Source organism: Chelonia mydas, chromosome 1 (genome assembly GCF_015237465.2).
Source record: "Chelonia mydas isolate rCheMyd1 chromosome 1, rCheMyd1.pri.v2, whole genome shotgun sequence".
Lineage (NCBI taxonomy): Eukaryota > Metazoa > Chordata > Testudines > Cheloniidae > Chelonia > Chelonia mydas.
The window spans coordinates 214,539,619-214,551,974 of NC_057849.1; the positions used below are offsets into that span (position 1 = coordinate 214,539,619).

The window sequence follows — 12,356 nt, forward strand, 5'->3', positions numbered from 1 at the left end:
ACAACAAAATTCTTCAGGACTTTGTCTCTCATTCTCCTGTTTGTAAGGTTTACCATACTCAGAAAACCCATCCCTGCCCGCTGAACTGAGAAAAAAGAAATTGGCAAACACCACATTTTCACTGTTCAGGGTTTTTTTCCCAGATTTGGAAAGCCCATAAATAAACTGACAATGAACATTCTGAAATATACAGCAACATTGCTGCCAACACCACCCAGTACCTGCATGCTCATCCGACAACCAAAATTAGGAGACTAGGCTATTATGTGCCACAGGCAGAGAATAAGAGGGACTGGGGTGCACCAGTGCCTCAGGCCACTGAAATGGCAAGGAGTCCAGATCCGTTATTACTGGTACATCCAGTCTGGTATCCCACAGTGTTTTCAGCGAAAAAACCCCATTAACCTATCCAGTCCAGCACCCTGTCAGTGCAGGATTGTACCCATAGCATATATAATTTTATTATCCATGCCCCCTCCCACCACTCCACGCACCAGAGTAGCAATGACCCACCTGTCCGGAGAATTCCTCACACACTGCCTTTGCATCCTCGCCATAACAGGAGGTGCCTGGGTGGTTATATTTCCGGCACACACGGAAGTTCACAAGGCCAGGGACTGGCTTTCCAAAGGTGTAGCTATAACCAGGGAGGGGTGAAAGAAAACCAAGGCCATTAGTGACACGGAAGAGATGGAGAGATGGTTAGTCCATCCCCACAAGGACCAGGGCAGGGCTGTTTATTCTCCAGGATGCAGCCTAGTGATAAGTGGGAAGTCCTTGGTGGCCACAGCTTTGTTAACATATTTAGTCTCAAATTCAACTATGGGGTAAGCCCTACCTACATCAGGCTGACTTAGCCTGTTAGCTCTTTTGTCCTTCCTCATGAGTCAATCCTTTCAGCCCCTCCATTATTTGTGTTACTCTTCTCTAAGTCCCCTCCATTTTCACTTGGATAGTGAGTGCCCAAGAAATAAAAGTACTGTTCTGGGAGTGGCCTCAACAAAGCCAGATAAGGTGTGCATCTACACGAGGGGCAAAACAATGCTGTCAGCTGTCCCTCTGTAAATCCCATCCAATGTCACTGAAGTAATTTGCCATGTTTCCTGTATAGCCGAGAGCAGAACTCAGTCTTGAAGAACCCATTGCAAGAATGCCGACTGCTGGAAATGCTTGGCTGAATCATTTGTCTGCATGTTGCATAGTGTCCATTTTTGACAAAACTACTACACATCAAACATCTTGCAACTCAGTGTCGCAGTGCATTCTGGCGTGCATTTCAGAGCGCCCACCCTGAACTCTGGACATTGCCAAACATGAGACACTGCACTGAGGGGCAGCACTAGGTGAACTAGCTGAACCAGGGTTGCCTTGTAGTTTCCCCATCAACAATGATGGAGCAACCTTTGTTAAAAGCACCAGTCCTACTGGACCTGAGCCAAACACCTCACCACAGTCATTGCAATCAACAACTGCCAAACACCTGGGATAGCTCTTGTGTTATGGCCACAAGGGGTGGGAGCTCAAGATGCTCCAAGCAGCAGTTGATGAAAAGCTTGTGAGCCTATTATAAATAGGGCCTTACAGGAAGCATTTCACTTCTTGGTCCTGGGCCATGAGGCCTTTGTGTATAGGTCCCAAAAACTGTATTAAGAAATATTTTAAAGCATATTGATCTCAGCTCCCAGCTCAGGCTTCATTAGCAACTGGGCTGAGAGACACACCAAAAAAATGGAGTGAATGAAAGAATGATACTCACAGACCACAGACTGTCACCTTCAACTTCTCCTCCAGGATGCTGATCATCTTGGGCAGCTTCACCAGCACTTCAAATTTGGGCAGCACTGCAGAAAAGAGACCAAAAGGAACCACAAACTCAGTGGAAAGGGGGTAACATGATAAGGAGAGCTGGTTATTGCACCAAGGCCTCTTTCTCAAGCAGACCCAAAGCATTTCATAGCCTTTCTCATTGGCCTGATTTTCTGAGGTGCTGATCACCTGCAACTCCCATTGACGTCAATGAAGCTACGGTTGCTTAGCACCGTTTAAACTAATGCCATATTAGTATGGAGATTACTTCACCTGCCACCAAAATACAGCTGCCTCAGAGCTGGAACATGGCAGCCAGTCTGTCCCACAATGGTGTTTGACAACAGACATATTTATTAAATAAATCACATGCATGCATACGTGCACAGAGGGAGCTAAGACTAAACCCGGGTTTCTTCAGTTCCAGAATTACACGCCTCTAGCCAAAGGAGATCTCCCCTAGCTGCTGGTAGGGAAAAAGCCTTTTTTCTTCACTGTGAGCCAGCCACTAGAGGACAGCATCACACACACCAAGCCAGCCACACTACACAGCAGTGTCCTAGGAGGAGCAGTGAACAGTTTCTGTGGTGGGACCGCCAGAAGGCGTTTCAGGGAGGTGGAACGGTAATGGAACTGGAATGAGGTCAGGGTAATGGGGTTCACACCCCTGCTCTCGCAGAAAGTTCCTCAGGACTTTTATTAACCAGGAGGAGTCAGGGCCTTGGCCTTATAGCGCATCTGAAACCGCAGGACTCCAGCAACACAGTGCCACTAGCTCCAGGCTGCTGCACCGGTGTCAGCACTGACTCAAAGGGGAGCATATCCCTGTCTGATTGGAGCCTTTCTAAGGTGGCTGTGTGACACATGGCTAGAAAGGGTTAAACATCCTGCAAAATAAATAACCCTCAAAAGACATGTGGGGAGATAATATTTGTGGTTTTGTGAATTTACATATATAATGTAATCAACAGTCCCTGTCTATGCTGTAATCTGATCATTCATAGGTCAAAAGAACATCCTAGCATTTAAATGAATTGTAAACATGGGATAGCTCAGTATTCATCTCTCTTTGAAATGTACTGTGAATGGTGAAGAAACAAGCAAATTGCCCTATGTTAATTCTTTGGCTAAGTACTGGTAATGGACCTCCTTCAAAGTCATCCTAATTACCTTTTGTTCCCAAAGCAACTCCAAACTTGCCAAAGAGGACATGAAATTGTATAAAAAATCCTTGGGTCCTGATTCTGTCATCTCAGATCTGCTTAAGCTTCATCGGGGGAAGTTTGAGTCGCAAGACTGAGGTCCCAGTTACACTGGTATGCCCTGAATATGATATTTGGACATTGGACTATAACCTATGAACTATTTCTGAAAGAACTCTTTGCAACTACAAAGCTCACCATCTCTGCTATGAATCTGAAGCTCAATGAATTGAACTCATGTCTGTATGTATATTGATCTTTTAACCTATACTCTCTCTCTTTTGTTTTTTAATACATTTTAGTTTAGTTCATAAGAATTGACTGTAACCATGTATTTGGATAAGATCTGAGGCATTCATTAACCTGGGAGGCAATGTGTCCGATCCTTTGGGATTGGTAGAACCTTTCCTTTTATATGATGAAATAAGATTTTCAGAAATCATCATATTTGGCTTAGGTACTTGGATGGAGGCCGGAGGCTGGATCACTTTAAGGGAACTGTGTTGTTTGGACTTCTGAGTAACCAGCAAAGTAATAAAGAAGCTGTTTTACACTGGCTTGGGAAATCTAAGTATTGGAATATCCACCAGCTTTCGGGGGATTGTCTGCCCCATTCTTTGCAGTTCACCCTAATTGAGTAACCACAGCTGGCCCCCACTGGGACCCTGATCACAGTGTGTCTACCACTCCAGCAGTGAAGCTCTTGTACTGATGGTGCTGGGTTTCACACCCTGAAATCCAGGGCTAGGGTGGAGGATTCACTGAGTTCTCTGGTACTCAACCCTCAACATAGGCAGTAAAGGACAACTCTGAAGAAGGCACTACCCAACCTGTGGGAGTACAGACTCCTCCCTGCCCCATTCCAGCTGTACAGAAAATGCTGATCAGATCAACTGACCCATTCAATCCAGCCTTCATTCTCCATTGTCAACACCTTGGATCAGCTACCAGCAACTGGCTTGACACTATGAAAGCAGCCATCCTTACCATATTCCTTCACAGTAAAGGGGTGTTGCACCTTGTCCCCAGAGCCCTTTTGCACCACCACTTTGTAGGTCCCTTGGATGGGCTCGGAAGTGAGGGGGAAGGAGAGCTGGGTGAAGCCCCCTTTTAACTCAACTTCTTGCCACTGATACAGGCGGTTCCTCTTGGGGTCCTAGAGGTGTCAAGACCACAAGATTACTTGGACAGCAAAGAGTGATGCCAGTGAGAAATGAGAAGCATTGGCAGAGTTGTGTGGGGAGCCCAGGACTGGAATATCAGGAAGGTTGCATGGCAGTATTTGGATGCATTATTGGCGCTATGGGGGGTAAAGCGTATCCCTCTTCCAGTTAGCACTATGGCTCTAAATAAAATCAGCAAGAAGCAGCTTGAGGCAGCCAGGGGCTGATTGCTGCCCATGGTGAGATGTGATGGTTCTGAACATGAAGTAAATTCCTCTACTTACCTCAATATAGGCCAGTGGAACCTGGAAAAAAGTGCAAAAGGGAGAATGAGTTTAGAATTCATACCCCAGATAGAAAAGTTAGCAAGTGTTGAAAAGGATCAGAGACATTAATGTACATAAGAACAGCATCTTGAGTGACACCAGCTAGGCTACAAATTACCAGGGCTATGGATCATCGTACTTTAGGCATAAACCAATCACCAGCTAAACCCTGGAAAAAACGTCCCTCCATGGGACAGCACTACATAATGAGATGCATTGTGAGAGTTTTAAAGCTTCCTGTGAGGCATGTGGCACTGGACCCAGTCAGAGAGAGGACAGGATTGAAGTAGATACACCATTGGTCTGTTCAGCTCTAGCAGGGAGGCAAGATAGCAGCATGGTAGACTCAAGGTTGTGAACTGGTATAACAGGGAGGAGGAATACCAGGATATATGGTCCAATTGCAGTGATCTGGTAAGGGCAGCTCCTACGACCCAAGTAACAAGGGAGTTTTGCTTAGTGCTGAGGTGGCTAACAGGATGTTGTCTGTGTGTCACGTCATTCCCAAATCTTTCCAAGATTGTAATGAGAATACTTTATGAAGTAGCCAAAAGGAGGAGTCCTGGAGTATCAGAAAGCACTGGGATACCCCTGGCACTAAAGCCCCACCTTAATCTGGGGAACACCTCCTCTCGAAGGGATGTTTCTCTCATCCCTTTCCCCACACTGATGACTTAATGCCTAGCATACTTACCAACCTATTCAGAGGATGGAAGTTTTCATCCAGATAGACAACTCGAAACAGGACTGAGAGAGACAGACAGACAGACAGACAGACAGAGAGATTTCCATGATGAGACATTCAGCCACCAAATCAGGAAATGTCCGTCATATGGCATGGTGAGAAATGGGATATGGAGTCTTTCATCTCTATGGACTTGGGTTCACTAGAAAATTAGGTCATGTTAGAACAAGATCTTGAGGAATCATGTTAATTAACACAATGTGAAAAGCAGTTTTGCAGTCAGTGTAGACATGGACAAGTCATATTTCACATGGTGGCTACTGGTCATGGGTAAATGCTACTGGAACCATAGGATTCACCAGGACCAGCTGACACAATGTTAAACATGGCTTGTGTATGTCTACACTGATTGTATGTAACATCATTGTAATTAACACAGTCCCTCAAGGTCATGTTCTATATAACGAGGTCATGTTAGAAAAGACAATCCCTAGGAAATCAGCTCCATTCCAGCACCAGATTGATCGTCCTGAGCCATTACTCTTAGGCTGAGAATACTGGCTCAGGATGATCAAGGAAAATAGTACAGAGTTTTCCACCTTCAGGGTACCAGTTCCAATTCAGCTCCAAGTCATGGGGATGGATGGCACAACCAACATGACTTATGGAATTCTTTCACCTCTATGGCACTTACTCCACGTCTATAGTGAGCAAAGTCAGTTTCCATCCTGAAGGCTATTTGATTGCCTGTATGAAATGAATGCATCCGATGAAGTGAGCTGTAGCTCACGAAAGCTTATACTCAAATAAATTGGTTAGTCTCTAAGGTGCCACAAGTACTCCTTTTCTTTTTGTGAATACAGACTAACATGGCTGCTACTCTGAAACCTGTATGAAATGAGTTGATTGGGCCTCGGTCTAGTTCATAGTGGGACAAGTATCCAAGTCATAAAAATACATCATTGCAGTGAGTGACGTCTCCTCTTTGATGGTCTCAGTAAAGAGGATGAAAACTGCATAGGCCACAGAGTTTGAACTCCCTCTAGGCACGCAGGCATCATGTGTGCGTGTGTGTGTGGCTTACACTGGTGCTCCCCAAGCTGTACCTATGCAGGGGATAAAAACATTCTTCATTTTCCGGGGACTATTGATCTGGCACCTTCAGTGCACTGCAGATGTCAGGTCAACATGGATCCAAGGCTTATAAGGGCTTTGAAGGATTTCCTGAATGCAATTCCCCACCCGATTCCCTGTACCTGTTTGTCCCGGTTTGTAGATGGGTTTGTCTGTCTGTACAAAGACCAGGCTCTTTGAGTTCTTGACCAGCACCGATTTCCGGCTCCTGAACTCCAGCGTCGGCCCCTTCACCAGCACCGTGAGAAACGCTGCTGCCGAGCTGTTAGATTTGGGAAGCTGGAGAACAGTAAAAGAACCGCTGCCTTAGAGACTCCCCTCAACAGCCTCTTTAATTGAACCTGCCTTTGAGAGATGAGGGCTTTGTGGGAAGCCATCACTGGCCCAACCACAGCAGTGACAAGGATTAGAGCAGGGGGCAGGGGCACCCACGGTGACCTCCCCTATCTCCACACTTCCACTAACATCCCCTCTAACCTGCTGCTCTGGGTGCTTTGCAGCAACAGGGCCTCCACCAGCTTCCTCCACCCCAGTCGCTCTGACTCTGACATTTCCCCTTCATGTCTTAGCCCAAAATGTATCTTCCTTTTTTCTTGCCATCCGCAGAGATTGGGAATAAACCCCCTTCCTCCTGTTATACTGTTCCTCTAAATGAATTCATCCACTTCAATCCTGATTCTGTGGAAGTGTCTTTTCTAGATTAAACATATTGACGCCCCGCTCACGTTAAATCTCAATCTCCAGTCCATGTGTGACAAACCCTGGCTCTGTACACTGTATTCATCAGCTGGGATTTAACATCAGACCCAAAGGCCATGTTCCTGTACTCTTGTTAGCTCTCAGTTAGTAGCAGGGTGTTAGTCCCCGAGGTAGCCAGTCGGAGTCATGATCACACACAATACACCCATTTATTACACCCACAAGACAAGCTATTCCCAAGCATCTGAGGTCCGATCTGAAGGGCCATTTGTACTTAACTGCGGCTGCTGGAAGTACAGTGAGATGAACCTGTTGAGTGGGTGCCCGCTACCACCGAAGAGTGAGAAAGATCAGCAGGAGGGGTACAGCAAACCCAGTCCCCTCTCCTGGCCAATAATATGAGGGGATTGGAAGGCAGCTTGCTTTCTGAGGATGCAGCAACAGCCACTGCCAGCTGAGAGAGGCTCAGGAGCATTCAGCAGAGAGCAGACTGCTGCTGGCAGCAGGATACAGGATTACTGCGTTCATCTTTGGTTGTAACTGACTATGCTGATGCCATTTGCATGCTTTCTGCCAACCTTACTAAATAACCCTTTCATTTGAGTTGGCATTACAGTATTGCCCACCTCAAGAGATCAACCATCAGTGTCAGACCGCAAAAAATCACAAGATGGTTCCAAAATCGTGAGACCAAAAAAACCAAACAGCAAATCATGGTTTTTATTGTTTTTTCACTGTTCAAAACTCCCCTCTACTCCTCTGGCTATGTGTGTAGTGATCATTTCAGGTTGAAAAGTCCACCTTTCATGCACCCAAAACTGCACACCTCTCCTATAGCACCCCCTACTCCAGCAGCCCCGACTCCCTCCTGTACCCTGATTCCCATCCCCGCACCCCCGGAAAGTCCTTCTGCCTCCCTCACATGCCTGCTGCCACTGATCAGTGGGACCCTGAAGAGGAAAAGTCAGTGATTCTTTCTCACCATTGAGAGCTTTCACATGAGGAGCCACAGAGAGCCTGGCCACTGTTTATGAGGCACTGCACTGTGGGGTACAACTCACACAGTCATCTGGCCCAGGGCCGCTGAAACCCTCGTAGCTTCCTGTCCACACTGGCTAGAAACCATTGCAGTAGCCATCTGGATAGCATCTGTCTTGGATGGTTTAGACACAACAAATCCTGCCTCTTGGTGGGGGGTTAGATAGATGACCCTTGCAGTCCCTTCTAACCCTATCGTTCTGTAATTCAACGGTGCAGCAGCAGCTGGCGTTGAGCGAGAGATCTCGTCCCAGGTGTTCCAAAGGATTGAAGAGAATTTCTAAGAATAAGAAGGGGAGTGACTTTGCAGGGAGGACTGAGAAAGTTTCCAGCAGCAGAAAGGTGGATCTTGGGGGCTGGGTTTCCAGCAGTGGGGGAAGGAGTTGCATACGGAGTGGGAATTGGGCAGGTCAAGCATACGGCAGGGCAGGCCCCAGTCCAGGCAACCTCCTCTATTCTCAGACTAGCTCCACTTAGCTAACCTTGCTAAACAACCAGAGCTCCAAGAGTTAATCGCTCTGGTTACTACCCTTATTGCTTTACTGTTGACACACATAATAATCGTTGTGGGGGGTCAGAGACTCACCGTGAATGGGACGCACTTGAACACGTCCTTCTCCGACACCACATCTGCGATCAGGCTCCTGTTCTCCCCTGTGTATTCCAGCGTGGCGCTCAGCGTCACAGACTCGTTCAGGTGGGTCAGCTGGATACAGACCTTTTCAGGAACGTTGGTGTGGATCAGAAAGGGCACTAGCACCATGTACTGCCTGGGAAGGGGAAGGGCACAGGTCAAACAAACCAGTTTGATGGTCTCAGCCTTTGCCTTCCAACAGGAGCTGTATATTTTATCCAAATGACGGGACTTTTCCCTTGTGTCTCTAACGTATTACCCAAGGGAGGTGCTGGTGTCGGAGGAAGGGCCAAGGTGACAAGTGGAACAAGACTGACAGCTGTTAATGCTAGCGTCTGACATTGATCCACTGCCTGTACCCTGGTACAGCAACAGTGGCATTGGCAACTCCACGCCACACCCTGACTGCAGGGTGTGTATTAGAGAGGAGTGACAAGTGCCAGAAATGACCACAGCTGTCCCATTTGCTAGATAATGTAATCAGGATTTACAAACGCTCTTTCCAATTGGTAAACAATAACAGAGTGTTAACTCCAGAGCTCTCTTGTACAGTCTGAGACGTGACCTTCAAGGCAATAGATACTAGAGAAACAATGTGGCAGAGATTATGTAGTAAATAGTACATGTTATTTAGTACAGTTACTGCAAATGGCCACGAGGTGGTGATAGATCTTAAGAAAGGACCAGAGCAAATGCACTTTACATGGTCTCCCTGGGACAAAATTTCTTCCTTCTCCCTGACCTCTTTGCATCTCAGCCAGAGCTCTGGGACTCTGCCAGGGTCAAACACTGAGCCCTGGTCTACACTACAAACTTATGTCAGTATAACTATGTCACTCAGGGAGTGGGGTGGGTGGGAAATCCACACTACTGAGCAACACACTTATAACAACCTAACTCCCGGTGTAGACAGCGCTATGTCAATGGGAAGGTTTCTCCCATCAGTATAGCTACCGCTTCTTGGGGAGGTGGAGTACTTACGCCAATGAGAGAAGTTCTCCCGTCGGCATAGGTAGCATCTTCACTAAGTCCCACAGTGGTGCAGCTGCAGCTCGGTAAGTGTAGACAAGCCCTGAATCCAGGTCTCCCATGTGGCAGAGCAGCATGTTAACAAGTAGGTGCCACAATGCTCAACCCCTTGAGAGCCCAAGTGCCAGCCTGAGTCACAATGTCCACACTGCTAGTTTTCGTGAACTAGCAGGGCTCACGCTAACAACACAAGTCTGTAGACCCAGCCTGGGAGGCTCCTTCCCAGATGTAATGTAGACATACATCAGAGAGAGCCTGGGAATCAAACCTGCCTCTCCCATGTGGCAATGGAGAGCACTAATCTCCAGGGGGCAGTAACAGGCTTAGCCTTCCCAGTATTCCCAGTGACTGCCAGCCCAAGAGTAGTGACAAGGAATGGAGCCCTTGCATATCAGCACAGAGCATTAGCCCTCAGAGATCTCTCTGCTGGCTGGTATGTCGGGGGGGCTTGTATGTATCTGAGAGGGACCTGGGGTCAGTGCTAGCAGCACTGTTATCTCCTTCAATCTGTTTGCACAGAGGAAGCACTGACCGCATAGCTGCCGTCTTTATCCGCGTTTGTTAAAACCTGACAGCTGCTTTGCAGTTGCCCCCAGTGATTTTCTCGCACCAGGGGAGGGAGCAGTATTGCCAAAGGCCCAGGTGAGAGTCTCCCTTGTGGCAGAACCACTCACTTTTATCAATTAACAAGTGGGAGGGAATGCATGGGCAATGAGAGAGAGAGAGAGAAAACACAATATAATGCACTGACCTGCTGCCAGCCATCCAGGGATCTCAAAGCACCTTACAGGCATTAACGAATTCAGCCCCCCCCCATCCTCACACATACATCCCCATGTTAGTGATGGGAGGACAGAAGCACAGAACGGTGCAGTGACTTCCCCAAGGCGATAGAGTCAGTCAGTGGCAGAGCCAGGAATAAAACCCAGGATTCCTGATTCCCCAAAAACAGCACGAGCCCCCTCTGCGTGTGCAGCTTACGGTTCGGTGGTGGGCGACGTGTCTCCAGGGAGGAGGAAGAGGAGCAGGAGGAAGATGTTCGGGCCACCGGGCAGCCTGTCCTTCCCCATGGTGCAGAGCGAGGACGGTGAGTGAGGCAGACACACAGCCTTGTCCTCTGGCTCCCTGCACCCTGGCTGTCCATTGGGTCCACCCATTTAAACCTCTCTCTGCAAACAGCCCCCGGAGGGCAAGATAAGGGCAGGGGGCCAGGACCATCTGGCAAATGAGAAGAGGAATGTGAGGATGAGCCGGAGCCAACAACTCTGAATCAGGGCACAGAGAAGGATCTAGCCAGTCCCTGACAAACTAGGGGAAGGGGGTGAAGTAGGCTCTGTCTGATGGGGGAGGGGGACAGAAAGGAAGGTGGGGGGAAATGCGGAGATGGCAGAGTGGGCAGTGGCAATGAGAACCTCCTTTCTGATGGAGCTCAGCATGCGGGGCTGGCCACTTACCCAGAGCCAATGCTAGACGAGGTGCTGTGGGAAGAGGAAGATGCTCCTTCAAATTGGGGGTGCAGCGGTCAAGATGTTTTATGGGAAGCAATGGGGGATGGGCTTGAGCCCGATTTGTATAAGAAGGGTGAGAACCATCCCTGCTTGGTTTGAGAATGGGGCTCTCTGTTGAGCCCCCTTCCTTCCTCTGAGATCCCACCGACCCACCCCCACACATCTGCTTGCTCTCTCCCACGCACAGACCTATCCAGTCTAATGCAGGCAAATGGGGCCAGAGAGAGGTTGGGCAATCACCTCTCAGAGATAACCCGGCCTTTGCCTCCCTGCCCAAGCACAGAGGGAGGGTAACAGGATGGGATGGGGACCAGAAGCTGCCAACAATTTCACACATTAACAGTCTGTAACACATTAACCAATTCCCCAGGACAACAGCTTAGCTATCCCCACACAGCACGTGGGTCACTGACCTAGAGCAATGGTCCACCTAGTGTAGTCTCCCACTTGCTTACACACTGGATCAGCCTATTGGTCTGTTTAGTAGAGTATCCTATGCTTGACAGTAGCCAGTGCTGGATGCTTCAGAGGGGGAGAGAAAGCCCCATAATGCACCCTGACCCCTCGCTAGCAATCTGCTCCTGCCTTGAGCATGAACATCCGTAGCTCCGGTAATGATTATCCTAGCAGCTATTGGCACCATGAATGCTCTTTTGAGTCATAGTCTCAAACAAAAGCTATGCTAACAGAGTTAGTTATGCTAAAGGGAAGTGTGTATGCATAATTTAAGGGGGAAAGCTTCACAGGGATAGAGTGATTATCTGAAAAACAAGCATTATAAAGCCAAGCAATTCTGAGTTAAGGTTGCATTTAAAAGAAAACCAAACATATTTAGATCAGAAGGACACAGCTAGGGCCCCCAAACAATCTTCACTCTACCCTGTAGTGACACAAGGTGAGAAAGAAAAAGGGACCTTGAATCATTCTTAAAAATCAGTTTAATCTGCTTTGGGACTGCAAACCCTGAAATGCCAGGCTCATTCTAATGATCCAACTGAGTGACTAGAGGGCAGAGCTAAGGTGGTTTGAATGGCCTAGTTGTGCATTTCCCATAGCCAGAGGCAATGCTGGTGGGGGGGAGGGCAATCAGGGTCTCACGCCCTCCCAGATTGCTCGATCACATGGTGCGTCC

General features: G+C 48.0%; 1 protein-coding gene across 1 annotated transcript in view; it reads right to left on the reverse strand.

Annotated features, from left to right (window-relative positions):
- Window positions 1-11,342, reverse strand: part of LOC102941922 (alpha-2-macroglobulin) — a 44,791-nt gene extending 33,449 nt beyond the window's left edge. Inside the window, exons 1-9 of the mRNA XM_037912788.2 lie at window positions 11,171-11,342; window positions 10,698-10,934; window positions 8,640-8,823; window positions 6,439-6,595; window positions 5,192-5,244; window positions 4,456-4,476; window positions 3,996-4,164; window positions 1,757-1,841; window positions 514-637 (exon numbers count right to left, since the gene is read on the reverse strand). Coding sequence (XP_037768716.1) covers window positions 514-637; window positions 1,757-1,841; window positions 3,996-4,164; window positions 4,456-4,476; window positions 5,192-5,244; window positions 6,439-6,595; window positions 8,640-8,823; window positions 10,698-10,873 — 969 coding nt within the window. The 5' untranslated portion in view covers window positions 10,874-10,934; window positions 11,171-11,342. The remainder of the gene's footprint in view (window positions 1-513; window positions 638-1,756; window positions 1,842-3,995; window positions 4,165-4,455; window positions 4,477-5,191; window positions 5,245-6,438; window positions 6,596-8,639; window positions 8,824-10,697; window positions 10,935-11,170) is intronic.
- Window positions 11,343-12,356: the final 1,014 nt, after the last annotated feature.